This window comes from Panthera uncia, chromosome C2 (genome assembly GCF_023721935.1).
Source record: "Panthera uncia isolate 11264 chromosome C2, Puncia_PCG_1.0, whole genome shotgun sequence".
NCBI classification, from domain to species: domain Eukaryota; kingdom Metazoa; phylum Chordata; class Mammalia; order Carnivora; family Felidae; genus Panthera; species Panthera uncia.
The window spans coordinates 145,002,956-145,029,083 of NC_064810.1; the positions used below are offsets into that span (position 1 = coordinate 145,002,956).

Below are 26,128 nucleotides of genomic sequence, written 5' to 3' on the forward strand. Positions count from 1 at the left end.
TTAATGCCGGGTCCCAGGAGACCTTGAAGGAGTAGCTGGTTTAGAAGACAAGCCGAGGGAAACCAACAGAAGGCAGTTCTGAACGTGGGCCGTGACAGTAGTGCCGTCAGAATTCGAGACTGTTGAAGAAATGTCAGAAAGCGCTTAATAAATGAGAGCTGCCAAGCGATTACTGAGCTAGGTACCTGGGAAAACACGCAACTAGCTGATTAGTTTCTGGAAAGCACAAATGAGTAATTGCCTAACAACTTCTAACCACTTAATGGTAACAGTGTTGGGTTGAACCGTATGAAATTGCCAATATTTGACTCTTTGGCCTACAAAAATGTCATATGAGTCAACCTACGATTTTATACTTGACAAAGCACTTTCACACATGGTGTCAGTTGGTCCTCAAAAGAGCTTTGCCTTAGCAGGCGTCAAGAGCTCCATTTATCTGATAAGGACAGTTGAGGCTTCATTAAGTATCAGCAGTTTGCCCAAGTTTACACCATGAGTAATTGGAATAGCTTGGGCAGATATGCAGGTTTCCTTGCCCCTGGTCTGCAGCCCCTCTAGCCTAGCCGACTGGAAACATCTGTAATGTGAGGAAAAGAAGCAGGTGGAAACGTTACAGGCTGTGGGGATAAAGCGGTACAACATTTTTGGAAATCTGTTTGGCAATATATATGAAGAGCTTAAAATTTTCCCTTGGATTTGGGGTTGCTTCGGTTAGGAGCCTGAGGTCACGCACGAAGATATTAATCCCAGTCTTATGTATAATAGGAAAAAAAAAAAAGTTCAGGGCACCTGGGCTGGCTCACTCAGTAGAATATGCAACTCTTGATTACAGGGCTGTGAGTTTGAGCCCCTCATTATGGCATAGAGTTTAATTTAAAAAAAAATTTTTTTAAATACATACACACACACACACACACACACACACACACTGCATCAACCTAAAACCCTAACAGAAGGAGAATGGTTAAATAAATAAGTCCATCTAATGAGCCTTTAGAAATGAATTCACTCCAACCCACCCCCTCCCAAGTTTATTCCAAATCAGAGTGGGTTAGCACTGCCATTAATGATTTAACTTTGTATTTTTAACACATTTCTCAAGCTGTGCTGAACTGTGGTTGCTAAATTGGTTATTAAATTGAAGATCAGTTGTTAAAGTGCTGTCTTTCTAAGAATACATAATAGAGAAAAATAAATTGTGTATGAACACACAAATCAATGTTCCCACGGAAAACTGTGTGAGGAATTCTTATTAGAACACATTTAGAGTCTAACTTGGGGTTGACAAAAGGCAGAGCAAACTAAATTGTAAAGAGTGGTGGGATCATGGGGTGATTTTTATTGTCTTTGTTGGTTTGAATTTCCCCTAATTTTCTATAATGAGCAGGAAATACATTCATCATCAGGAAATAACAAATATTTTTAAATCAGAGACAAGAGAAGGCAGTGGTTTCAGCAGGCTGGAAAAACCAGGATCCTCGTAACTAGTGGGAAAATGAACCTCTTCAAGGCCCCCTTATGAAGGCAGACAAATGACCAGGGCAATTGCATGAAAACTATGCAGGGAACTATACCCATTATGTTTGTCTCCTTTTGAAGGGAAGCGTAGTCATCTTTGGCCATCATTTCTCTCGTTTATGAAAGATTCCATGGATAAAGTAGGAGAAAGAGACTCTCCCCTTTCTTGCTCCCCCTCCTCCCTACCCCTCCTCTCCCCTCTATTCTCTTGGTAACTTCATAGAAAGAATACTGATTCTGGTAGAAAACATTGGCATAAAAACAAATCGTTCCTTATATTTGTACGTTGCTTTATTACCTAAGCCAGGTGGTACCTGACCTCTTCACAAAGAGAAACACTGAGGTTCAGAACCTCGCCTGTGGGCAGACCAGCAGCCAGAGTCCCCTCTCATTCCAAAGGTCAAGCAGACAAAACCAGGACCTTTATGCAGACCCTCCACTGCCTAAGGGGATGGGGTGTCTTCTCCTGGTCCCACCCCTCCTAAATGCACAGCCCGAAGGCATGGGTGAGCCACTCTTGAGCAAGTTATAGCCCCTGGGGAGTATTCATATAGCAGATTGTCTACAGGAAGCCTGCAGGCTACGTGAGACCTGGCAAACCCACCGGGATGAGAGAAAAGTGTCTAAGGCCAGGATTCACTGCCTAATTCACTAGATGTCCCCATGCTCACATTGGCCAACAGCAAACCTTCTCTCCTTGCCGTTCGTATTGGGGCAAACATGAGTGGCTATCGGTCTGCTCAGTGACAATCCACCGTATGGTGGTTTTTCCAGAAACACGCTGGGCAGGAGGAGGAACTAATAAGGAGCCACCTGTGCAATTCAGTGTCAAATTCTCAACTGCAGGCTGGAACCAAGGACAAAATGGCTTGAGTGGGCCAGCAAGTGCTAGCAATGTTTCTTGTCCCTCAGTTATGCACAGACCTCTCTTTGGGTATCTGAAGGACGTGGGACAAGGCATATAAACTGGATGGGGGGGGGGGCGCCTAGGTGGCTCAGTCGGTTAAGCGTCCGACTTCGGCTCAGGTCACGATCTCGCGGTCCGTGAGTTCGAGCCCCGTGTCGGGCTTTTTGCTGATGGCTCAGAGCCTGGAGCCTGCTTCCGATTCTGTGTCTCTCTCTCTCTCTGCCCCTCCCCCTTTCATGCTCTGTCTCTCTCTCTGTCTCAAAAATAAATAAACATTAAAAAAAATTTTTTTTTAATTTAAACTGGATGAGGGTTATGAACCAAGAGGGCAAATATGAACCAAGGGCAGCCCCAAGGTTTTTTGGGTTTTTTTTTTTTGTTTGGGTTGTTTTGTTGTCTTTCTCTAGGTCCTGGCTTAAAATGCTGTTTGCACCTGTTTGCCAGTGCCCTAACCTGCCAGGCCCAACCACCTTTCATGCCAGCCTATTTCACATCGCACTACCTCATCCCAAATGCCCAAACAGGCATGATATCATTTAGTCTAGCCCCACAGAAGCCCTGGGAGGAAAGCAGCATCACCTTCCACTTTGCAGATCTGGAGATGCTTGCTCAGAGTGGTTCCGAGGCACCTGGTCTCCAAGATGCGTCTTTCTAACTCTGAATCCAGTGCTCTTTCCACACTACTCTTTTCTTGAACCCCTAAATATGTCTTCCCTCACTTTTCCCCCGTTTTCGAGTAGACGGTTTTTTGTGTGCACCACAGTAATGCAAACAGAGCATGCGTGTTCACTCAGTTTTCATTTAACAGTGAAATTGATCTGACCTGTTTCATGAGAGTCACAATTATTCTTGGGCTGCATGGCAATTAAACATAAATAAATGGTACACAGTTTTTCCACTGTCAGATCTAAAAATGATGAAGATGCACCATTGTGCACCGGGCACTACGATTGGTGCTGAGGATGTCGGGATAAAGGCAAGAAGAGTCTGCATGCTTCGGAGGACTTGCTATGTGCTAGGCATGGCGCGGAGAGTTGCCCATGCCTTAATTTATCTAATCCTCATGGGAGGCATGGCAGGCTGCGTTTTTGAAAGATGGCTTGACAACGTCACCCTGCAACGTCCTCATCAAATGGTGGAAATGATCTTACCACCCTCTAAAATCCGGGCGGGTCCTGTGAACTCATTGACCTCCAAGATTATGGAGGAATATTCTTTAACTGGCCTGGCATCTTCCTTGTCCTGCCTCCTGGGATGCTCACTGCCAGTGCTCCCTCTCAGAACCCCGCCGCCATGCTCTGAGAAGCCCAAGCCACATAGAGCGGCCACATGCAGGCACTCCCCTTGACAGCCATAGCTGAGCTCCCGGTCAACGGCCAGCATCAACTGCCAGACATGTGAGAGAACCTTCTAGGACGTTCAGCACCATCAAGCCTTCACGTGACTGTAGTCCATCTGATTCGCTCCCATCTGATTACAGCTGCATGAGACCCCAAGTGACAACTGCTCGGCTGAGCCATGTCAAATCACGAGAACCATAAGAGATGGTAATAAATGATTGCAAGCCCATAACCCTTTGGGGTGGTTTGATATGATGCAGATGATAATTGGATTAGAAAGTAGAGATAGAAGCTTTTGTCCTCATTTTACATGTAGGGAAACTGAGGCCCAGAGGGGCTTAGAAACTTGCCAAGTTCACAGAGTTAGTAGGCGGCAGGGTTAGGATTCAAACCCAAGGCAGCATGATCCTGACTGCAGATTTTCCACACATAATTTCTTCCATCTAGAATTGCCCAGTCTGGGAAGAGAGACCGCTAAGCCTGAAGTGTGGTGCGTCAGACATTTGCATGCACAGCTGGGTGCACTGAGGGGACCCATCTGTCTTTGCCATGTTGTCTTGCCACCTCTTCAGCCTCATCTAGCTCCTTCCCCTCCTTTGGACCCCCGTGCTCAAGCCTCAGTGAATTTCATGTCCTCTGAGACATGCCTCTGAGTGTTTATCTCAACTCTCCAACCACCAGTAACTGGTTAACAGCTCGTTATCATTCTGTGTGTGGTTAAGATGGCCCCTCGTCCAGGAAGCCTTCCCTGTGTCTCCCATTGGCTCCCATGGCACATCTACTTTTACCCTGTCGATTAGCCTTCACCATAGTCTATTAAAATTGCTAGCTTTATCCGTCTACTTCCTTCTTATTAGGAAGTTCCAAAAGGGCAATGAACATGTACTTCCGTGTCCAACACGGAGCCTGGCACTTTGTAGATACTCAGTAAATTCTGGTTGAATGAATGCCATGGAAGATTGCTCATTGCTCAAGGAAGGCTTCCCACAGGTAGTGACATTTCAGCGAGACTTAGTTGGACCGTTGGCAATTTGCCAGGTCAACAGTTCTCAGCCAGGGGCATCAGTATCACTTGTGGTGGGACTTCTTCCAAACACAGAGGTCCAGGCTCCACCTGAGCACCCTGAACTGGGATCCTCAGGGCTGAGCCTCGGCAGGTGTATTTTCACAGGTGATTCTAATTTGCAAATCACAACACAAACTAGGGAAAGATAAGCAAGACATTCCCTGCAGAGAATCACGGGAACCAAGATGGGAATGTGTCAGAGCAGTAGCTGCGATCAGGGAGACATCATCACGACAGTAGACACCTCATTGTCATCATTATCAGTGTCAGTAGCAATTCCTGGAATCCTCTGGTGCAGTTTCATGCCTCCTGCCTAGGCATATTCCATTCCCTTTTTTGCCCACCCAACACATTTTTAATCATCCTTCAAGACACAGTTCCAAGCACCAGCTCCTCCGTGAACCTTCCTCTTCCCCTTTCAGGACAAGCTGGTTCCTCCCTCCTGTGGGCCATCCCTGCAGTTCTGTATTAATCTCACAAATGTGTACTGCATACTACTTTGGGCCAGGCACTCTGTTTCACACTGGACATGAGCGGGGAACCTTCCAGTCCAGACCTGGACTCTGCCCCATGGAGGTGACAATCACAGCTCCCTCTATCACCTGGCTCTATTCCCCCATATTGTTAGGGGCTACAAACTCCCTGGGCAAGGGCGTTCCTCACCTATGAATTGTTCTGCCCGGCATGTGGAAGGGTCCAGTAACGTTTGCTGAATGATGCATGAGTCACAAATAACTAGGTGAGTCCTCTTTCTCCCCCTCTGTCCCTCCCAGTGAAATTTCCCCCCAGAAGCTCTTTTAGTTACTCAGATTGCCTGACATTGCATTACAGATCCCAAAAGTCTTTTATTTCCCCCTTAGAAAAGGTTTCCGATGCTTATGGTTATGGAACAGTGGCCCACTGGGGAGTCCCTCAGCCTCCAGGTGGTAGAACCTTCTTGTTTAAATACATAAGGACAGAAGGAATAATAACTTTTGAATGTTTGGTGGAACTCTCCAATGAAACCATCCAGACTTGCAATTTTCTTTATCTTGCTTTTCTTTTTTCACAACCTGGAGATCAAGAGTTTCATGCTCTACCAACTGAGCCAGCCAGGTACCCCTTGGAACAAAAACTTGAAAAAAAAAAAAAAAAGTAACATATATTACTATGAGCCAACACTATTGGAGGCACCATCTGTCCATGTATATTATTCCCATATTTGCCCTGAAAGTCAGTTCTATTGTTGCTCCTCTTTACAGAGGAGGAAATGAAAGATCAGAGAAGTTAGTAACTTGTCCAAGGACATAGATCTAGCAAGGGATGGAACTGGGAGCCAAATGCAGGTGGTTCGGTTCCAGAGTCCTGCCCGTCAACCACACAGCCAGGTAGCACAGGCAGAGGTTTCCTGCCCAGCTCCAAGGACCAGGTTTCTTGTTGGTCCTCAGTGGTGAGCACACACTGCTCTTGATCCGCTGGGTTTCAGCCACTCTGTTCCACTCAAGTCTCCGTAGTTCCAGCCTACAGCTTCCACCTTCTCGGTGTCCTCTGGCTTCTGCTGCCTCCACGTGCCAACTGCTGACCCCTCCCAGCGCCTCCAAGTCAGACTCCTCAACAGAAGGGATCTGATGGGCTTCTGTTGGGCTAAGCTCTCATGTCAGGCTGTTCCAAATGCTGCTGGCTGAGTCCTTGGTGGGCTACTTCTGGCTCTAGGGCCATCCTGGTCCACTCACAGGAGGCTGATGTTCCTCAGAAGGACTGGAGAGTCTGGCTGGTTCTCAGAGCCTGAGAAACTTCTAAAACTTCACTGGAAAAGGATTTAAAAGGCAGGTACTAGAAAAGGGTCATGGACATTGATGCTTTTGCCCTTCTGTCTTAGGTTGGGCTGCCATAACAAAACACCTTAAACTTGGTGCCTTAAACAACATACATCTATTTTCCCACAGCCTTGAAAGTCCATGATCAAGGTGCCAGCCAGTTCCGTTTCTGGTGAGAGCTCTTTTCCTGGCTTGGAGGTAGCAGCCTTCTTGCCGTGTCTTCACATGGAAGAGGGGGGGGAAAGAGCTCTGTGGTGTTTCTTATAAGGCCATTAATGCCATGGGCACTAATCCCTCATGATCTCATCCAACCCTAATTACCTCCCTAAGGTCCCATCTCCAAATACCAAAACATTGGAGGGTAGAGCTTCAACATTTGAATTTGTGGGGGACACAAACATTCAGTCCGTAAGACTGCCTAATATTCACTCCCCTTTCAGGGACCTGCACCCTGATTTTCCTTTTGGGAATCACCCCTCCCCAACTCAGTTCCTGTGGTTCTGGAGAACCACCCACACAAAGCTATATGGGTAGGTAGAAATTGGCCTAATAAAAATATCTACCCCCCGGGACATAATGATTGTTTAAAGGAAACATGGCCCATATTTGGACCAATCAGAGGGCCGGTTATGGACTGAATTATGTGCCCCCAAAATTCATATGTTGAAACCCTAGCCCCCAATGTGACTGTATTTGGAGATGGGGCCGGAAGATAATTAAGATAATTAGGTGGGACCCTAATCCCATTAAGGCCGGTATTCTTACAAGAAGAGGAAGAGACACCATACCCCCTTCCCCCCGCCCCGCCCCGCGCCAACTCTCTCTCTCACCCCGTTTCCATGCACAGAGGAAAGACCATGTGAGGACACAGTGTGAAGGTGGCTGTCTCCAAGCCAGGAAGAGAGGCCTCACCAGAAATCAACCCTGATGGCACCTCGATCTTGGACTTCCAGCCTCCAGAACCAAAAGAAAATAAGTTCTGACTGTGCCTGATTTGAGCACCTGTATTGGCCTGTGCCTGCGATAGGTTTTTTGTCTGCATACCGCAGTCACACAAGCCAATGAATTCTTTTTTGCTTGAGTTTAGTTTCTATCACTTGCAAGCCAAAATACTGACTAATACAGAATCAACTCTCATTATATTCTTTCATTCTATCTGAACTGAGATATCATCATAATTACATTGGTGTAAATGAGTTATAGTCAGACGGTGACACTCTAATTGAAGCCTTGGAACCTATACTCCTTCAGGGTAGGTGAACAGAGAAGAACTTGGAAATTCTTAAATTTTCACCAGCTGCTTGGAGACCATGCATCTGGCTGACTTTCTCTTAGAGTGTGAAGTCTTTCAAGGGGGTTATGGAGTCCTTTGCCCCTCCAAGGGGCAGTCCATCACACCAAGAAGGCCTCACGCCTGTGTAGAAATCTCAGCATCCTTGACGGCAGGTCTGGTCTGTGGGGCCTTTTCTTGCCCACCAGGCCAGCACACGGCCCTTGTGCTGCCAGGCATCTTGCTCAAGCTCTTAAGTGTTCATGATGAAGTGATTAACAGTGTGGCCACCAGCAGCGAATATTTCCCTGTCTGGACTGGATGGCACATTAGCCGATAGTCAGAGAAACGCAGCAGCCTCAACTCTTAGTAGACTCAGGAAATGACAGAGGTTCTCAAACTTCAGCATGCGTCTGAATCATGTGGGAGGTGGTGAGGGGCGGGGGGCGGGGGGGAACAACTTGTCAAAACACAGATTGCTGAGCCTCACCCCCAGAGTTTCTTCTGATTCAGCAGTCCTGGTTGGGGCCCAAGAATTTGCATTTCTCACAAGTTCCCCGGTGTTGCTGGTGCCGCTGGTCTAGAGACAATACATTGAAAATCACTGATTTAGAAGATTGCTAGAGAATTGGATGAAGGCCCCTCAGAGGAGGAGAAATTATCCAGTGCTAGGTTTTTGTGCTTCCCTGAAACCTTCGCTCCAATAAAGACCCGCTATCATCTCTATTGTAAGTTCTGAAGCCTTGTAAAAGGACAGGAATGAAAAATGTAAATCTGCATAAAAAACGATACACAATACCAACTTTATGCCTGTGGGCATAGAGCTGGGAATGTTACAGAATGCCTGTGCCCTGTCGCAGTGTCACAGCAGCTCCTAGGTACACTTATCTTTGTTTTATGGAGAAAGAATTAGAGGTAGCAGGTACTGTGACTATTGTCTAAAAAGCAGACAGACATTGGAGTTAAATTTTTTTTTGGTCATGAAAATTATCAGATGTACACAAAAGTAGAAGAAATAGGGTAATGAATCACCAAATGCCTCAGCTTTGGCAATGACTGGTTCTCAGCCTTGAGTGTTTGTTAGATTCACCTGGGAGACTGGTCAAACTAGAGACTGTGCGATTATCTCCACATTCTCGAATTATCAGGACTTTGCCACACTGATGACAGTCTTCTAACAGGACGGCACCGGCCTCCTAGAAATCTCTGAGAGGCAGATTTGTTTTGGTGTTATTTACAAACGAAGTTAGAAGTTAGGCCACAGGGACACTCTGTTCAAAGGGAACATTGATAACCTATCTCTCTGCCGTAGCCCCGTTTGGGCCTGTCTTCATTCAAAAAATAATACAGAAGGGGGGCAACATAGCATGTCACTTGAATATCTGTTTCACAGCTTTTTTTTTTTTTTATGTTTATTTATTTTTGAGAGAGACAGAGACAGAAAGTGAGTGGGTTAGCGGCAGAGCGAGAGGGAGACAGAGAATCCGAAGCAGGCTCCAGGCTCTGAGCTGTTAGCACAGAGCCCGATGCGGGGCTCGAACTCATTGAGGGTGAGATTATGACCTGAGTCGGACCCTCAACCGACTGGGCCACCCAGACGCTCCTGTTTCAGGGCGTTTAAAGGAAGTAAATGTAGGCTCATCTGTGACCCAGTAAATCCTCTCATAGGTATTTACCCTAGAGAAAGGAGTGCTTATGTGAACGCACGCGCGCGCGCGCGCACACACACACACACACACACACACACACACTTTTACCTGAATATTCACCATAGTTTTATTAGGTATAACAGGAAGATCTCAAATGCACTGTGTTTAGTGAAAAAAAGCCGGACACAAATGAGAATATTCAGTCCTATTTCAAGTAGAGCAAGTCCAAAAACAGGCAAAACAAACCCATAGTGGCAGGAGAATATTGTGGCTGCCTGAGGCTTGGGGCTAAAGGGGTGCGACGGAGGAAGGCAGATTGGGAAGAAGCACGAGAGATCTTTGGGGGGGTACTAGCGATCGGGTGGTGGTTACGCAGGTGCACACATACGGGAAAATTAATGGAGCGGAGCCCGCGGGGTTCGGGCATTTTAGTGTGTGTGAGCCATACCTCAGTCAAGTACTCTTAGCACACGCGGCCGCACCCACACGAAACCCCAGGAGGCTCAGACCCAGCTGTGGCCCCGCTCCGCAAGGGCCTCTGCGCCGTCGGCCCGCGCCCTCCAGTCCAACTTCCGCGCGGCGCCGAGGGCAGGAAGGCCGCTGCCTCCCCGGAAAGCGCCGGACAGCCCCTCCCCCGCCCGAGTCCGGCCGGACCGGGGTCCCCGCACGGGCCCCGGACGCCTGCGCCCCGCCCCCACCGGTGCCCCGCGACCGCACGCCCGGGCCCCGCCCCGGCCCCGCCCCCGGCCCGCCCCGCTATTCTGGCCGGTGGGCCATGCAGGGGAGGCTGCCGGCGGGTAGGGGCGGCGCGGGGTCGCAGGGAGCCGGGCTCGTCCGCACCACGTGCAGCAGCGGTGGCGGGTCCGGGGCCGGCGCCGGGCAGCCCGGCGCGAGGCCCTCGGAGGGGCCGCTGGACCCCGTCTACCCCCGCACTTATGGGGCCCTGCTGAAAGTGGCGCAGATGGTAAGAGAGGCCCGGGGCGCGGGGCCGGGGGCTCCTGGAGAGGCCGGGCGGGAAGGGGACCCGGGAGGTGGCGCGCCGGGCGGCGGGAGCCGGGCGGGGCCCGCCGGAGCATCGCGCCGCGGGCGGGGCGGGGGACTGCGCCGCCACCGGCAAGTTCGGGGAGGGCTTCGGAAAGTTGCTTGCGCTGCGCGGGCCCTGGAACTCAGCCCCGGCGCCACCGTTGCTCCCGCGGACCCGTATCTCCAAAGGTCCCAAGTTTTTCCACCCACCCCTCTGCGGGCCCCGACCCGCTTTCCGACAGAAACCCCAGGCAAAAGTTGCTTTTCGTCTTCCTTCCTCTTCTCTGGGCCGCGCCGCTTCGCACCCGAGCCGGGGGTGGAAGAGGGGCCCGGGCGGCGCGCTGAGGCGGCGCAACCCGACCTTCTCCCCCTGGAGGCCTCCTCTTCCTCCCACCCCAGGGCACAGGGCTCCACTGCACAGGGCGCAGTTTCACAGAGAGGAGGAGGTCCGAAGTTCTCAGTTCCATGGTAGGCAAGAGGAATTGGGACCCTCCGGGCAACTGTTCTGGACCCCTGACCTCTCAAGTTCAAGGGAGCCTCCATGTCTAGGGGGTCTGCCGGAAGGCGGAGGATCAATGGGGAACGTCTTTTCTGTGGAGCCTGCGCACTAGTCTCCCTACTAACTGTAGGAAGTATCCAACCCTGTCTTTCCTGTTTTTTCCCCCTATATATACATACTTATGATAAAGTTTAATTTATCAATTAGGCATAGTAGGAGGTTAATAACAATGACTAGTAGTGAAATAGAACAATTATAGCAATATACTGTAATAAAAAAGTATGTGAATGTGGTCTCTCTCGAAATGCCTTACTGTCCTGTAATCACCCTTTTTGTGATGATGTGACATGATTGAAATGCCTGCCCGATGAGATCAAGCTAGATGAATGATGTAGGCATTGTGACATCGCATTAGGCTGCTGTTGATCTTCTGATTAATCAGCAGAGCAGAGGGCCATCTGCTTCAGGACTATGGTTGGCTGTGGGTAACCTAACTCACAGAAAGCAAAACTGTGTGTGTGGGGGGGGGGGGGGGTATTACTGCAACTCACTGAGGGAGCCAGAGTCACCTGTGGAGATAAGTAGGCAGGCTGGAGGTTCTGAGGTCTGAGTATGACCAGTGCAGTGACAGGAACCTTCCACCAAAGTTGATATTGTCTGGTCTGTTCTCTTGTTCCCCACTCTTTTCTTTTTTCCCATTTCTTCTTTAAACAAAATTTCATCTTAAACACCTTTCCCATTTGTTTAATATGTTTTGAAACTAGGTTGGGCTGTTTGTGACTCCACTCGTAATGTTTGCAGCAAGAGTTGTGGGGGGGGGGGGGGGTAGTTTTGAACAGGGATGTGGACAAAGGGATGTGGGAATACGAACAAGGTTACGCATCCAGAAGCTGGCGTCTGCTAAGGTGGGGCTGGACACAGAGTGAGAGCTGCCCTTGAATCCATACCACTGGTATTCTGGTGTGTGTACAGAGGGCTGTCATTTCCTGCTTGGGCCAGATCTGAAGGGAGGGGGACTGAGTTCCCTTTTCTCTAAGAAAGGTGTCTAGATGGACCCCAAATTAGGAAGTATTAGCTACTACTAATAACAACAACAAATTGTTCTGAGCAGTGTTGATTTTGAGCAAGACATGTTTTGGCTCACGGTAAGACCTCTAATCAGCTAAATAGAGGGGACCAGCCTACCTCTTCGTTCTTAAAAGATGGGTGGGGCGAGACAGACCCTAATGCGGCACTGGAAGAGATACCATGAATCAATAATGAGTTCAGTGGACAAAAATTGGGATCAAACCCTTCATCTGGTCCACGAGTTTGATGGACAAAGGTAATGGGGTTAAGAAGGCTCCATGTTGGTCCATGAGTTTGGGGCATAATGTCTGTGGAGAAGAGAAAGTTCCATTTCATTGTGAGCTCCTCAACTAGGCTCTTGCCTGTGGCCCTTATGCCAGGTTGCAGGTGACAGTCATGGGGCCTGTTGTTCCGTAGAAGAGAACAAAGACTTGGAGAGATGCTTCTCTGCCTCTTTTAAAACCTTCTTCGCCGGATTCTTATGCTTGCTTCCTCCCCTGGAGATCCCCGGTGATTGCAGGCTGGTTTGAACAGACCCCTTGAAAGTAAACTTGCCCTTGCAGGGTGGTCCTGTTACAATAGAGAGACTATTTAGGGTTGTCTAGCTGGGCCTCTTGTCTCACTCTTCCCCATTCTCCTCCTCTTCCTCTCTTCTGGGGTGCCTGTGTAGACTTCTGATGTTCTCTTGTCTTCTTTGCTGGAACACGCGTGCAGGGTCAAGAGTTAACACCACCAGGGGAAGGGCAGATGGCAGCTGAGGTGGTGCCACAATTGGACACCGTATCCATGGGTCTCTGATTTTGACTCTTGGTGTCTCACTTGCATCCTGAGTAGGCTGACCTTCATGTCCTACACCTCCCGTAAAGTGTTTTCCTCATGGTCTGCTCAACAGACCTGTCAACGTACTACTTTAAGAAACCATTGAAAAGGCTGTTCTCTTTGAGAACAACTTCCTTTCTTTGCTTTGAATCTTGCTTTGAATCTCCACCACTACCAGAACCTGAGGAGAGAAAATAGGAGGACAGCGAGTTCTCAGTGAATGTTGGGACCTGACACATCACTTGCGTGAATGTTTATAATCCCGTGGCCACGATAGTTGACTTTCTTTGGTCTTCTTCTTTAGACCAGAGACCGTCACAGTTTTCGGCCCTAGAGAACTGTGTTTCTTTGTTGTTGTTAATAGCTATATTTTTGGGGGGTCCTACTACTTAATAATACACTAGGGATTCTACACTATATACCATGTATGTGCCATTAACTGTTTGTAAGAATCCAGCGAAGTACCATGTTTTGACAAAGAGGAAACTGACTGAAAGGTTAAACTAGTAAAGGTCACACAGCTGTCAGCGGCAGAGGTGGGGCCAGCCCCGCACAGTTATTGCTTGTTAACAGATCTGGGGAAATCGATGCCACAGTGAAATACCACTTCACACCCAGTCTGATGGCAACAAGAGAAAAGACATGCTAATAAGCCACCATACTAATAAGTATGACGTAGAGGATGTGAGGAAATCCGAACCCTCATATGTTGCCAGTTGGCTGCTGGGAATGTAAAATGGTGCAGACGCTTTGGCGAACAGTCTGGCAGCTACTCAGACTGTTAAACATGGAGGTGCCATGTGATCCAACATTTCTGCTCCGGGGTATATACTCAAGAGAAGTAAAGACACACGTCCACACACAAACTTGTACGGAGAGGTTCATGGCAGCATCCTTGATAATAGCCAGAAAGTGAAAACAACCCAAATGTCCGTAAGCTGATGAAGGGATGAAAAAACACCGTGGTCTATTCATAGGATGGAATACTAGCAGGAAAAGGAACGGACAACATGGATGATCCTTGAAAACATGCTAAGTGGAAGAAGCCGGGCACAAAAGACCGCATATTGTATGATTCCGCTTAACATGGGATGTCCAGAACAGGCAAGTTGATAGAGACGGAAAGTAGATTAGTGGTTTAGAGCTGGGGAGTTTGGGAGCTTTGGGAAGCGGCTGCTGAGAGGTAGGTGGTTTCTTTTTGGGTTGGTGAGAACGTTCTAAAACGGATTATGGTGATGGTTGCACAGCCCTGTGAGTATACTGAAAACCATTGAATCATCCACCTCAAATGTGTGGATTGAGTCTCAGGAAAGCTGTTAAAAAGAAATAGATCTAGGGAGAGTTTGGAGCGGGGTACTCTGCATGAAGCCACTGGGTGTGGGAGGGCCACGGCTATAGGAAATCCCCCTGGTGTCTCCCCGTATCCGCCACTACAGGAAGGAGCGTCCACCTGCCGACCTCACAGAATCTGAGCTGAAGAGCCTTGTCGGGGGCGGGCAGGGGCCCTAAGGTGAAGGGGTCCGGGTGCTCCTGTATGTGACCTCGCCAACGTTCCTCGTCAGTTCGTTCGTTCCGCAGATTCATTTCTGCAGAAGCAGGAGGCTGTGACAAAGCCCTTGCCCTCAAGAAAGTCTGTGGTTTCATTGAGGCGACAGACAAGTCCCAGAACTGACTGGTTGGGAGGTAAAAGCTCTGATGGTTGCCTACACTTAGGAAGGAAGCGGGGAGGCTTGAAGATAAAGGTTACATTTGAGTTGAATCTGGAGAGAGGAGTATGGGTTTGTGAGGTCAGGAGCACCCTATTCCCTCTCTACTGCCTTTATTCAGCATGTTTAAGTTGGAGACAAGGGATATGTTGGGGGTGGTGGAATGGAAGAAAATACAGCAGGATGTGAGTCAGTCCTTGGGCAGTTATTAACCTCTGTACCCCTGACGTCTAGAAAGAGGTGTCATCTCTTTTATTAGAAATCTGCTGTGTTCTCATGTGAGGCGTGCGGAATACAGCAGTTAACTAGACAACTTTCTGCCTGTGCAGGGAATCAAGGACTGTGACATTTGCAGAACCATATGGAAGGAGGATCGGAATGTGGTTTCACAAGCAGCAAAGATGGAAACTTAAATGTCTTCCAGAAGTTCCAGTCATTTACTCAGCAAATATTTGAGCACCTAGTGTATGCTAGAATACTGTGGAAAGAAGAGCAAATAAATAAGGCAGATCAGCCCCTGTCCTCCTCCTAACACTCAAATAGGAAAATAAACATTAATAAAATGATTATAAATCTATAACCATAAACTGGGACAAAAGCTCTGAAAAAGAGGCACTCAGTATCAAAGAGAATTATAACTAGGAGTCTGACCTGTCTGGGAGATGAGGAGGGGCTTCTCGGAGGAAGGGGTATTTGAAGGATGAGGGAACGGCATTACCAGAAGAAGGAAAAGCACAGACCATGACTCTGAGTCTAGAGAAAGGAGTATTGCTGTGGTTGGAGGGGAGGGAACAAAGGTGGAAGTGGTTTGCGTGAGACGAGAAATATGCAAGGCCTGCCAGATCATCCTACGATCCTTAATCTAAGAATATCAGGGAGGCATCACGTCGCGATCGCTGTTGAAGTGGGTTTCAAACCAGGGCTGTACTGCCCCCTAGAGGTTATTTTGGAACTTGATGGAAACTCCTTTTTGGTTGTCCAGGATTAGGATCATTTTATGTGTACATTTTACTCATTTCGGGATAGTCATGACGGCATTGCAAATATTTAGTATCCTAAAGAGATGTTTTATCTGAAATAAGATTAAAGGAGCCTACTACGCAGGCTGGGTGGAAGCTGAGTGGGTGTGTGAATCTGGGGAGAGCACACTAAGTTTTCTGGCATGAGAGAGCATTCTAAATACCCTCTAGCAGGCTGGGGCAACTGTGGACTTCACTCTGGAAATTCACAGCCCAGTTACCAAATAGAATTGGACTGCGGGGGAGCTCAGCCTCTGGTATAGCCGTGAATAGACTTATGCGTGGAGAATGACCCAGCATAACCCAGAACGATCCACCCCTCTTTGTTCTGCTTTAGGTCTGTGTAGCAGGGGAGAGCACCAGATTTGGGTCCCAAATGCAATCTGCACACCCATGTCCTGCTTCCTGGAAGCCGGAGGGTTAAAGGCAGCAAGGGACCTCACTGCCAAGATTCTTTCACTCCCAACCCAAAGCTGATCCAAGAACAGGAAACTACAATAAAACATAACAAGTTATGGGGTTTATTCCCGATGACACAAGTAATGCTTGCTCATTAAATTGGGGGAAACACAAAAAAGAAAGTAGTAGACTCTCTGTTTTCCAAGATTAGTGTTTTAAGAAAGATTTTATGCAGTTTCATAGTAGACGTGTACAATTTGAGGTTGTTCTATTTTTTTTTCTGTTTAGAAAATTAGGATGATCTGTACCTATTTTGTAAAAAATTTTTTTTGCATAAATGTGATGAATGCTTTCTCGTGTCACTTAATGATTGCCTGCAATTTGTTGTTTTATGTTTATTTTTGAGAGAGAGTGCGAGTGGGGGAGGGGCAGAGAGATGCGCGCGCACACACACACACACACACACACACACACACACACACAGAATCTGAAGCAGGCTCCAGGCTCTGAGCTGTCAGCACAGAGCCCCACACGGGGCTCGAACTCACAAACCGTGAGGTCATGACTTCAGCTGAAGTTAATGGACTGAACCATCCAGGTGCCCCGTGCGATTTGGTTTTTAACAGCATTGTTGTAGTCAGTCATAGGTGTACTATTGTCTGTGTGACCAGCCCCCTCCCGCTTTTTGTGGCTTAAAAAGCTCCCGATTCTGTCGATGCAGGAAAAGTCTGTGGTGAACTTCCTTGTAGAGACATCCTGGTGTACAAATCCGTAAATTCTCCCTCAGGATAAATGGCAGTGACCTTTTACAGAGAGGAAATGGAAGTGCTTCTTGCCCTTCAGAGCATGGTGACATTAAACAATTATCTGAACATTTTAATATCTAGAAATTATTGGATGTCCCTTTATCATCCAGAAATTTCCAGGAGCCGAATGTGATGGTAATATTTTAAGTGGTGATAGTATTTTTGGTGTCTGATGGTTTGGAAAAGGAACAATGACATGGATGGGCTAGAAGATTCTGTAGTGCTTTTAAATTTTTTTTATTTATTTTTGAGACAGAGAGGGACAGAACATGAACGGGGGAGGGTCAGAGAGAGGGAGACACAGAACTGAAACAGGCTCCAGGCTCTGAGCTGTCAGCACAGAGCCCGTCGCGGGGCTCGAACTCACTGCCCGTGAGATCATGACCTGACCCGAAGTCGGACGCTGAACGGACTGAGCCACCCAGGCGCCCGGATTCTGTAGTGCTTTTAAATGCACTTGTATTTAAGTAATGGGACCAGCATATGCATAAATTTGAAGAATGATCTTACCACACCTATTTATTCAGGCTGCAGAGTATGTAGATTTCTTAACTACTGGCAAGAATTCCCCTCCAGAGCCCCCTAAAAACCACCTGCCCCCGGATTGGGAACCGGCGGCCAAAGGAGACGGTGCTGATGAAGGCCACTGGGGAGCATGAGTGGGTGCGTGCGTGCGGTCCCGCGGGAGTCGCACAGGTTCCGGACGTCACAGTGGGCATTCCAGACCCTCCACGGCAATCCTGGGCCTCACGCGGGGGACTCCCTGTGTGGGTCGGCGTATTTAGTTACATCGATGTGTCAGGAAAGGGCTTCTCTGCTCCCTTCCTCCCCGCCCCCGCCCCCACCCCCCATTCTCAGGCTTCCTGCCCAGCGCCACTGGACGCCCATCTGTTTCCTCCCCCTGCCATCTGCCTTCCCCGCGCTGGCCCAGGCGTGCTGCCCACGGGAGCCTCCCTCTGACCCGCCGCCTGCCACATGCTCGCCGTCTTTGTCACCAGTTTGGCTCAGTGTCGCCCTCGCCGGCTGCTCACTCTCTGGCGTTCCTCGCTGGGGCCTCGGCAACTCCTGGCATCGGTGGCCTGGCCCAGAGCCAGGTCCTGGCTGCCGGTTCTTCAGCCCCAGGGGCTTCCTGGAGGAAAGGAGGACAGGAAGGAATCTCTCCCCACCACCGCGGCCCACCCCAGCTCCCTGGTGGAAATCAGGAACAGAGGAGCTACTCAGCCCCTGCAGAAAACGGAGTTCAGCTGGCTTGTGTTTTAATCAGCAGTGATGATGACATGACCCTTCCTTTTCCTGGAGCGGCCACACTCTTGTTTGTTTGTTTGTTTGTTTTATTTCCTTCTTTAGATAGCTAGAAGGATAGGTGGATTGATAGAGGAGGAGAAATTTTCTGTAAAGTGGTTTCCACATATTACCCACAGAAAGGATTGCTGTGAAAGAGCGGTATTCTCCAAATTTTTAAAGATAGAGAAAACGCAGTTCCTTCAGAAGGGGATGGGAAGGCAGGAAAAAGTAATTAATTGAATGCTTTCAGGTACAGAGTAAATTGGAACCTGCTGAGAACTATCGTGTGACCTCAATGTGTATTTACTCACTTTTCCTCATAGGTTTTCTTTATTCAGCAGCAATGCTAGTAATTGTTTATGAAGAAGCCTTTTTTTTTAAAGTTTATTTATTTTGAGGGGTGGGGGAGAACACGAGCGGGGGAGGGGCAGAGAAAGAGTCTCAAACAGACTCCACACTGTCAGTGCAGAGCCTGATGCAGGGCTCAAACTCATGAACCATCAGATCATGACCTGAGCTGAAGCTGGATGCTTAACCGACTGAGCCACCCAGGCTCCCCTGAGGAAGTCTTTTTTTAACTTTTCCTCCCCAATGATAAAAGTGGTAGTTTAATAATAATAATAATAATAGCATTTATCACTCATTGACTTCCTTAGGTAGCAGCCACGGGGCTCGATGTTCTACATGTGTTACCTCATTTCATCCCCATGATAAGTAGGTCCTGTCATTATCTGCATTCTATAGATGAGGAAACTGAGGCACGGGGAAGTTAGGTAACTTGCCCAAAGTCATAGCCATAAAGAGTGAAGCTGGGTTTTGGAACCAGGCAGCTTGAGTCCAGATGTTGAGCTCATCAAAGGACAATTTGCGGTCCTTTCTTTTTCAATGTCAATACACCATGAGTATTTTCCTTTGTCATTAAACCTGTTTGAAAGCGATGTGATACCTGCATCCGAGTCCTTTGTTTGGTTGTATCATAATTTATCCATTTGGCTTCTCGTTGGTGGGCAGGCTGTGGCCGATCTGAAAGGAGGTGCTGTGAGAAGCAACAGCGGGTACGTAGAGATGGTTTCACCCTTTGCCAGAGATGAAATCGGCCAGACAAGGGAAAACCCCTCACTGGGGTATTGGACAGTGTGTGTATAGTATTTTAGAAAGCATATTCACATGTTACCCACAGGGCTGCTGGAAGGCTTAAGAGGAAACCATTGTTACTACTCTCGTTTGTTAAGTCACAAGTTCCTCCTGGAAGGGTTGGGAACAGAGGGGAACTAAGGTGCGAGTACCTGCTCTACTGTGTCAGGCAATTTTACGTGCTTTTAACCCTGTTAGTGGCTCTGTATTACTTATCTTCCATTTTTTTTTTTTTGGTTGAACGGAGGCTGAGAGGTTTTGTAACTTGCCCAACGTTGAAAATACCCATTAAATTCTGGAGCCAGCATTCGAACCCGGGTAAGGCCAAGGCCTAGCCTTTCTATGGTGGTGTGCCATCTCTCCATGTGGGGTGAGCAGACCCCCCAGGCTAGCCCACTGTGGCAGACGTGCCATAGGGTGACCCCTAGCGAGTCACAACCTTGTGTAATTCCTTCCTCTTGAGCGTGGGACGGCCCTGTGACTTGCTGCTAGCCAAGAGAGTATAGCAAAGGTGATGGATGTTATTCCCGTGGTTATGTCATGTCAGATGCCTAGGTGAATGGATGTTGCAGATGTAATTAATGTCCTAAATCAGTTGATTCCAAGTTAATCAAAAGGAGATCATCTCCAGGTAGGCCTGACTTAGTCATGTGAAAGTCCTTAAAGGAGGTACTGGGTCCTTCCCAAAAAGGGAGATTCTCCTGCTGGCCCTGAGAAGTAAACTCTGCTGAGGGAGTTGGGCGAGAGCCTGGCAGAGGGTCACCTGCCCAGCACCTATGGGCTGTGTCTGGAATCTAAGAGCAGCCCTCAGCAGACGGCCAGAAGAACAAAAAACCAAAGACCTCTGTTTCAGCAGGGAACTAAAATCCGCCAACAATCATGTGACCTCGGAAGAGGACCCCAGGCCTCAGATAAAACCCCAACCTGGCCAACATCATGGCTGCAGCCTTTTGAGACCTAGAGCAGAGGACTCTCGCCTGGGAGCCTAAGTGTTCTTTTAAGCTACTTAGTTTGTGGTCATTTGTTACACAGCGGTACATACTCTTGCACCCACAGAAGCCCATGTATCCTGCATCAGATCTGGCACTCTTGTGGCCGTTCCTTGGCAAGGAAAGATGGGGCAGCAGCAGTGCAGAAGGCAGAAGGTGCGTTGCCATTCTTATAATAAACCGGATAATTCGTACATGGGCTGTGGCCCTACATCATTGAATTCCTGTGGAGTAAACCTGTTGAGCTCTTGCTCTGGGCATTGTGCCACATGCTTGGTATGCAAGAACTCGCCCAGCATTACAGCCTTTCTAGGTGTCGGTATTCCGATTTTACAGGTGAGGAAACATGCGGGGCCTTCTCTGCAGCCTCTAGGCTTGTAACAACTGCCTCTATCTCCCAGCCATCCTGTTCCCCTCCAGGGTCCCCTCCCAGAACGATTTTTTTTTTTTTAATTTTTTTTTCAACGTTTTTTATTTATTTTTGGGACAGAGAGAGACAGAGCATGAACAGGGGAGGGGCAGAGAGAGAGGGAGACACAGAATCGGAAACAGGCTCCAGGCTCCGAGCCATCAGCTCAGAGCCTGACGCGGGGCTCGAACTCACGGACCGCGAGATCGTGACCTGGCTGAAGTCGGACGCTTAACCGACTGCGCCACCCAGGCGCCCCCCAGAACGATTTTTTAAGATTAATTTATTTATTTTGAGAGAGAGAGAGCACAAGCAGGTGAGGGGCAGAGAGAAGGAGAGACAGAATCCTGACTCGGCTCCGCGCCATCAGCGCAGGGCCCGATGTGGGGCTCAAACCCATGAAACGTGAGATCATGACCTGAGCCAAGATCAAGAGCCGGACACTTAATTGACTAAGCCACCCAGGCACCACGCCCCCGCCCTCCGGAGCCATTCTAAAAAATAAAAACCCTGATCCAAACAGAAAGTATGGCTGAGTAATTGCTAAAAATATGTTTATGGGTTTTCTTTTTTTCTTTTTTTAATGTTTATTTTTGAGAGAGAGAGAGACAGAGCACGAGTTGGGGGTGGGGGAGCAGAGAGCAAGGGAGACACAGAATCTGAAGCAGGTTCCAGGCTCTGTGCTGACAGCTCAGCACAGATGTGGGGCTTGAACTCACAAACCATGAGATCCCGACCCGAGCCGAAGTCAGACTCTTAACCAACTGAGCCACCCAGGCACCCCAAATTATGTTTACTTTTTAAAAAATAGACAACATGATCAAGATTTTAAAAGTACACTGTATACTCTGTATGTTAGCCAACTTGACAATAAATTGTATTAAAAAAAAAAGATTTTAAAAGTACAAAAAGTCCTCCAATTTCCACTTTCCCTCCCTGGAGGCTACCAGTGATACCAGTTTCTCGTGCATCTTTCGGGAATTATTTTGTGCTTCCGTGTGTGTATGCCCCCCTCTCACCCCAGATGGGAACATACTTACACACCCTGTTCTGTACTTTCACTACTTAACTTTCCATCTTGGATATAATTCCACATCCGTTCAGAAGGTGTTCTCATTCTCCTTAACAGCTGCATTGCCTTACAGAGAATGGATTTACCATAATTTATTAAACGAGTCCCCCACTGACAGCATTTAGGTTATTTATCATGATTTGTTCTCTCAGGGCTATGGTGGATGCCCTTGTACATAACGTAGTTTTGAATGTGTACAAGAATATCAGAAGGAAAAATCCCTAGAAATGGAATTTCCGGACCAAGTGTTGCCTCATCTTGGGAATTTTTCATCTGTCCTGCAACTCAGATTTGCAGACCACACCTTGTGATCTTCTTCCTCAGGGTTTCAGGGATCTTCCACATCCATTGACTGAGGAAGACTCTACTTAGTGTTGGGTGTTCAGAGTTCCACTTAACTTTAAGATACTAAGAACCAGGGAAGTCTAGGGAACAAAACTTGTGTGACCAGCATTTTTCTTAGAATTTCCCAGTATCCATCACGGTGGTGGGGGGGGGGGGTGTTGAAATCAGCTTCCCTAGAAGTAAAGCTAGAGATGGGGTTCTTGTGCACATGGTTTTCTGAGTCAGGGAGGCAGGCGCGGGCAGGAGAAGGAGCTAGACAAAGGTGGATTTTAGAAGTCTAAGCCTCAGCCTGATCTTGCAGGGACCTCTGGAAAGTGAGGGGCATCACAGATTCCCCTGTTTGGAGGCACTGGAGCTGGGCTTTTGTACCCTTCATTGGCCACAGACCAGGGAAGGGAGTAGATAAACTCCCAGGGACCTCTGAGCCAGACAGCTGTAGCTGTAGAGGGGAAGATCATTGGCACAGGGTTTGCAGGTGGGAGGAGTTAGCAGCAGCGCCCCCTGCAGTACCTGGGCAGCGGTGCATTGACCTGGTTAAAGGTAGCGTAGTTGAGCAGCGCGCAATGGAGTGCCGGCTTGTGTTCCTCAGGAACATTGGAATTGCTTCCATCTTTCCGATCTCTGGTGAGGCTCGAAGCGGATGCAGTCTGGGGACTTAACAAACCTGACTCCTTCCACCCGCAAAACTGGTTTATCAATATTCTTGCCCAGTCCCTTTGGATCTCTGCCAGGCTGCTCAGCTTTTCAGACCACCCAGGACTTTTGATGTTGCTTTTTGCTGTCCACTTAAAGAGTCATGTCATTATTTTTTAACTCCCCCTTGAAACAAGGGGAGAAGAAAGCAAATCAGCGTGTACTGCATGGAAAATAAAATCAATAACGGAGCAAAATTATTTCTGTAACCTTTTACAAGGGACTCAGAAGCAATGTCATGGTAGTATGAATAACCTGACCCTATCTGTTTTAACTCCTGGGAAGGACTTAAGAATGTAACCACAGAGAAAGTTTCCTGGAGAAAAGAAATTTGATTTCTGAGGTGAGGCCTTATTGACACAGACGGTTGTGAGTTTCACTTGGAAAAGGTAAAAGAGACACAACTAACCCTTGTATTGACAATGTGACATTGGTTTTACAAGGGTTTGTCAGGTGTCACTGTCACTGAGCAGTGTGTCCTGTTGACCGACTTCCACTTCAGGCAGAGAATGAAACTCTGCAGCACAATATGCACCCCTTGTGTCTAATAGGGGTCCCCTTGCTGACTGTAAGCTTACTATCACCGCTTACGGTGACATCAATCCTGTATTTAGGGATGCGATCGCTGCTTCAACATACACTTGTCTTAGTGTGGTTTAGGGATGAAAAATTGCTTTCCAGTTGTAGTGGGTTGAATGATGACCCCCAAAATCTATGTCCACATCCTAATCCCAGGAACCTGTGAACGTGGCCTTATTTGAAAAAAGGGTTTTATCGGATGTAGTTAAGGGTCTTGAAATGATGATGTGAATTACCTGGGAGGTCTCTAAATCCAATGACAGGTGTTTTTGAAAGAGACCCACCAAGGAGAAGGTGATGGGGAGTGTTGGTTTGAAACCTTCTTGGTGCTTCCCAGGTGTAATCTGAAACCAGTCCCTCATAGTGGGAAGGCAGGGAGAGACCAACCAGGTGGCACATTTAATAAGCAAAGGGAACTTACATACAAGGCTTGCCTTGGGCGGCAGTAAGATGAATGGATTCCTGCGCATGCCCACCAAATCTTAAAAGTTTCCATAGAGGCGTTAACTGCATTCAGTCCCATACACTGTGCAGGTGTTCTCAACATTGCATCACTATCTCAAGACGGTCCTCGGAGTAGCCTCTGGGAGTGCGAAAGGCAAGCAGAACCCTAAGTTCCAAGGATGGTACGGGGGAGGCAGTGAGGACCTCTGAGGACCCAGGTCCAGCTCCCAGGTCAGCTGGTGGTCACATCTGTTTGATGACCTTCTCCAGCAGTGATGTGAAGATGTGGCAGAGATTGCAGTGACGTGGCCGTGAGCCCAGGAACACCAGGGCAGCCGCCAGAGGCTGGAAGGAGCAAGGAATGGATTCTCCCTCAAGTCACCAGAGAGAGCGCAGTCCTGCCAGCACCTTAATTTAAGCCCAGTGGTACTGATTTTGACCTCTGACTTACAGACTTGTAAAAGAAGAAATTTCTGTTATTCTAAGCCACCACCTTTATTGTAGTGTTTTACAACAACTGCAAGAAACTGATACAACCCGTTCAAGACTTTCCATTTTGGTCAGATTCTAGAAATCGTCCACATGGTGGGTCGTAGACACTGAATATTTTCTCCTTTGAGTAGCAACGGCTCATTTGCAGGAACAGTGTTTCAGAGAAGAGATGGCCATCGTCTGCTGTTCTGGATGACAGTTATATCTCAATCTCCTTTATTTTGGTACATCGTTTTCCTTAATAGCTTATTCAAAAAGAGAAGCAGTCCTTGAATTTCTGCTGAGAAAAGCAGAACCCTAAAGACAGAGCAAACATGAAGAGAACATCAGAGAGTCATTGTCGGATGGCGGAGTAGAGACAAAAGATGAAAAGTACATTCCAAAGAAGAGCTGCTTCTGGCTTTCTGTGGGCATTGAATGATGTGTCCCCAGTTCCCCCGAACCATTAGATTCCAAATAAATTTTACAGCATTCTAGTAGAATCTTTAAAGATATTGCAGCCCCCCAAATATGTATTAAGGCAGTTGAATTAGCCCTGCCTAATCTGCTTGTGAAATAGTTGATATTGTTAAAAATGTTTGTAGAAGTGCCCAATGACTTCAGTCTCTAAATTACATATATATGTATATATACATGTACATATATGTATATACTTTTGTATTTTTTATTTATAAATAATTCCAGATTTATAGAAACTTTGCAGGAGCAGTACAGAGACACCCCCCCCCCCCCGTATACCCTTCCCCCAGGTTCTCAACTGTTAATCTTTTTAAAAAAATATTTTTTAAATGTTTATTTATTTCTGAGACAGAGAGAGACAGAGCATGAGTGGGGGAGAGGCAGAGAGAGAGGGAGACACAGAATCTGAAGCAGGCTCCAGGCTCTGAGCTGTCAGCACAGAGCCCGACATGGGGCTCAAAGTCACAAACCATGAGATCATGACCTGAGCCAAAGTCGGTCACTCAACAGACTGAGCCACCCAGGCACCCCAAAGTTTTTTTTTAATGTTTATTTATTTTTGAGAGACAGAGTATGAGCGGGGGAGGGGCAGAGAGAGAGGGAGACACAGAGCCCGACGCGGGGCTCGAACCCACGAACCGCAAGATCATGACCTGAGCCGAAGTCAGATGCTTAACGCCTCTTAACTGTTAACCTTTTAATATGTTTGTTTAATCATTTTCCATTTATGTACATATTATTTTTTCTTTGAATCAGTTGAGAGTAAGTTGCAGGCATAATGCTTTTTTGTCCAGCGTTCTTCAGCGTGCATTTCCTAAGAAGGACCTTCTCTTCCATGACTTCAGTACAGTTACCTAAATCAGGAAATGAACAACACCAGACTATTATCTAACCTACCAGCCTTATTTAGATTTCGCCAGTTGTCCCACTAACGTCCCTTTTCTGGTCTAGGGTCCCATCCTGGATCATGAGTTCTATTCATTTGTCCTGTCTCTTTAATCTCCTTCAGTCTGGAACAGACGTTCTTGTCTTTCACGACCTTGATATTTCTAAAGAGTCCAGGACAGAGAACCCCATCCTTGGACATTAAAGTTGGTATGGAGGGCGGTGTTTTGTGGCTATAGTTGACACAGAAGAGGGAGAAGGAGACACATTCGGACCATGGCATGCCTTATCTTGATTTTAGTGGTTTTGCTTTCACAAAAGACTCTTCTGCACACTTCCTATCTGAAGTTAATAAATAGTAGTTCACGTTGAGCTGGACTGCATGTCCTGGTGAAGGAAGGAAGCAAGGGAGGAAGGAAGGAAGGAAGAAAAAAGAAAAGAGAAAAGGAGAAAAGAAA

The 26,128-nt window shown here is 47.7% G+C and overlaps 1 protein-coding gene across 5 annotated transcripts in view; it reads left to right on the forward strand.

Moving 5' to 3' along the window:
• Positions 1 to 10,005: 10,005 nt before the first annotated feature.
• CMTM7 (CKLF like MARVEL transmembrane domain containing 7) overlaps positions 10,006 to 26,128 on the forward strand; it is a 50,733-nt gene continuing 34,610 nt past the window's right edge. For all 5 annotated transcript variants that reach the window (XM_049629908.1, XM_049629909.1, XM_049629907.1 and 2 more), the window contains exon 1: positions 10,006 to 10,510. In XM_049629908.1, the coding sequence (XP_049485865.1) occupies positions 10,322 to 10,510 (189 nt within the window). In that variant the 5' untranslated portion in view covers positions 10,006 to 10,321. The remainder of the gene's footprint in view (positions 10,511 to 26,128) is intronic.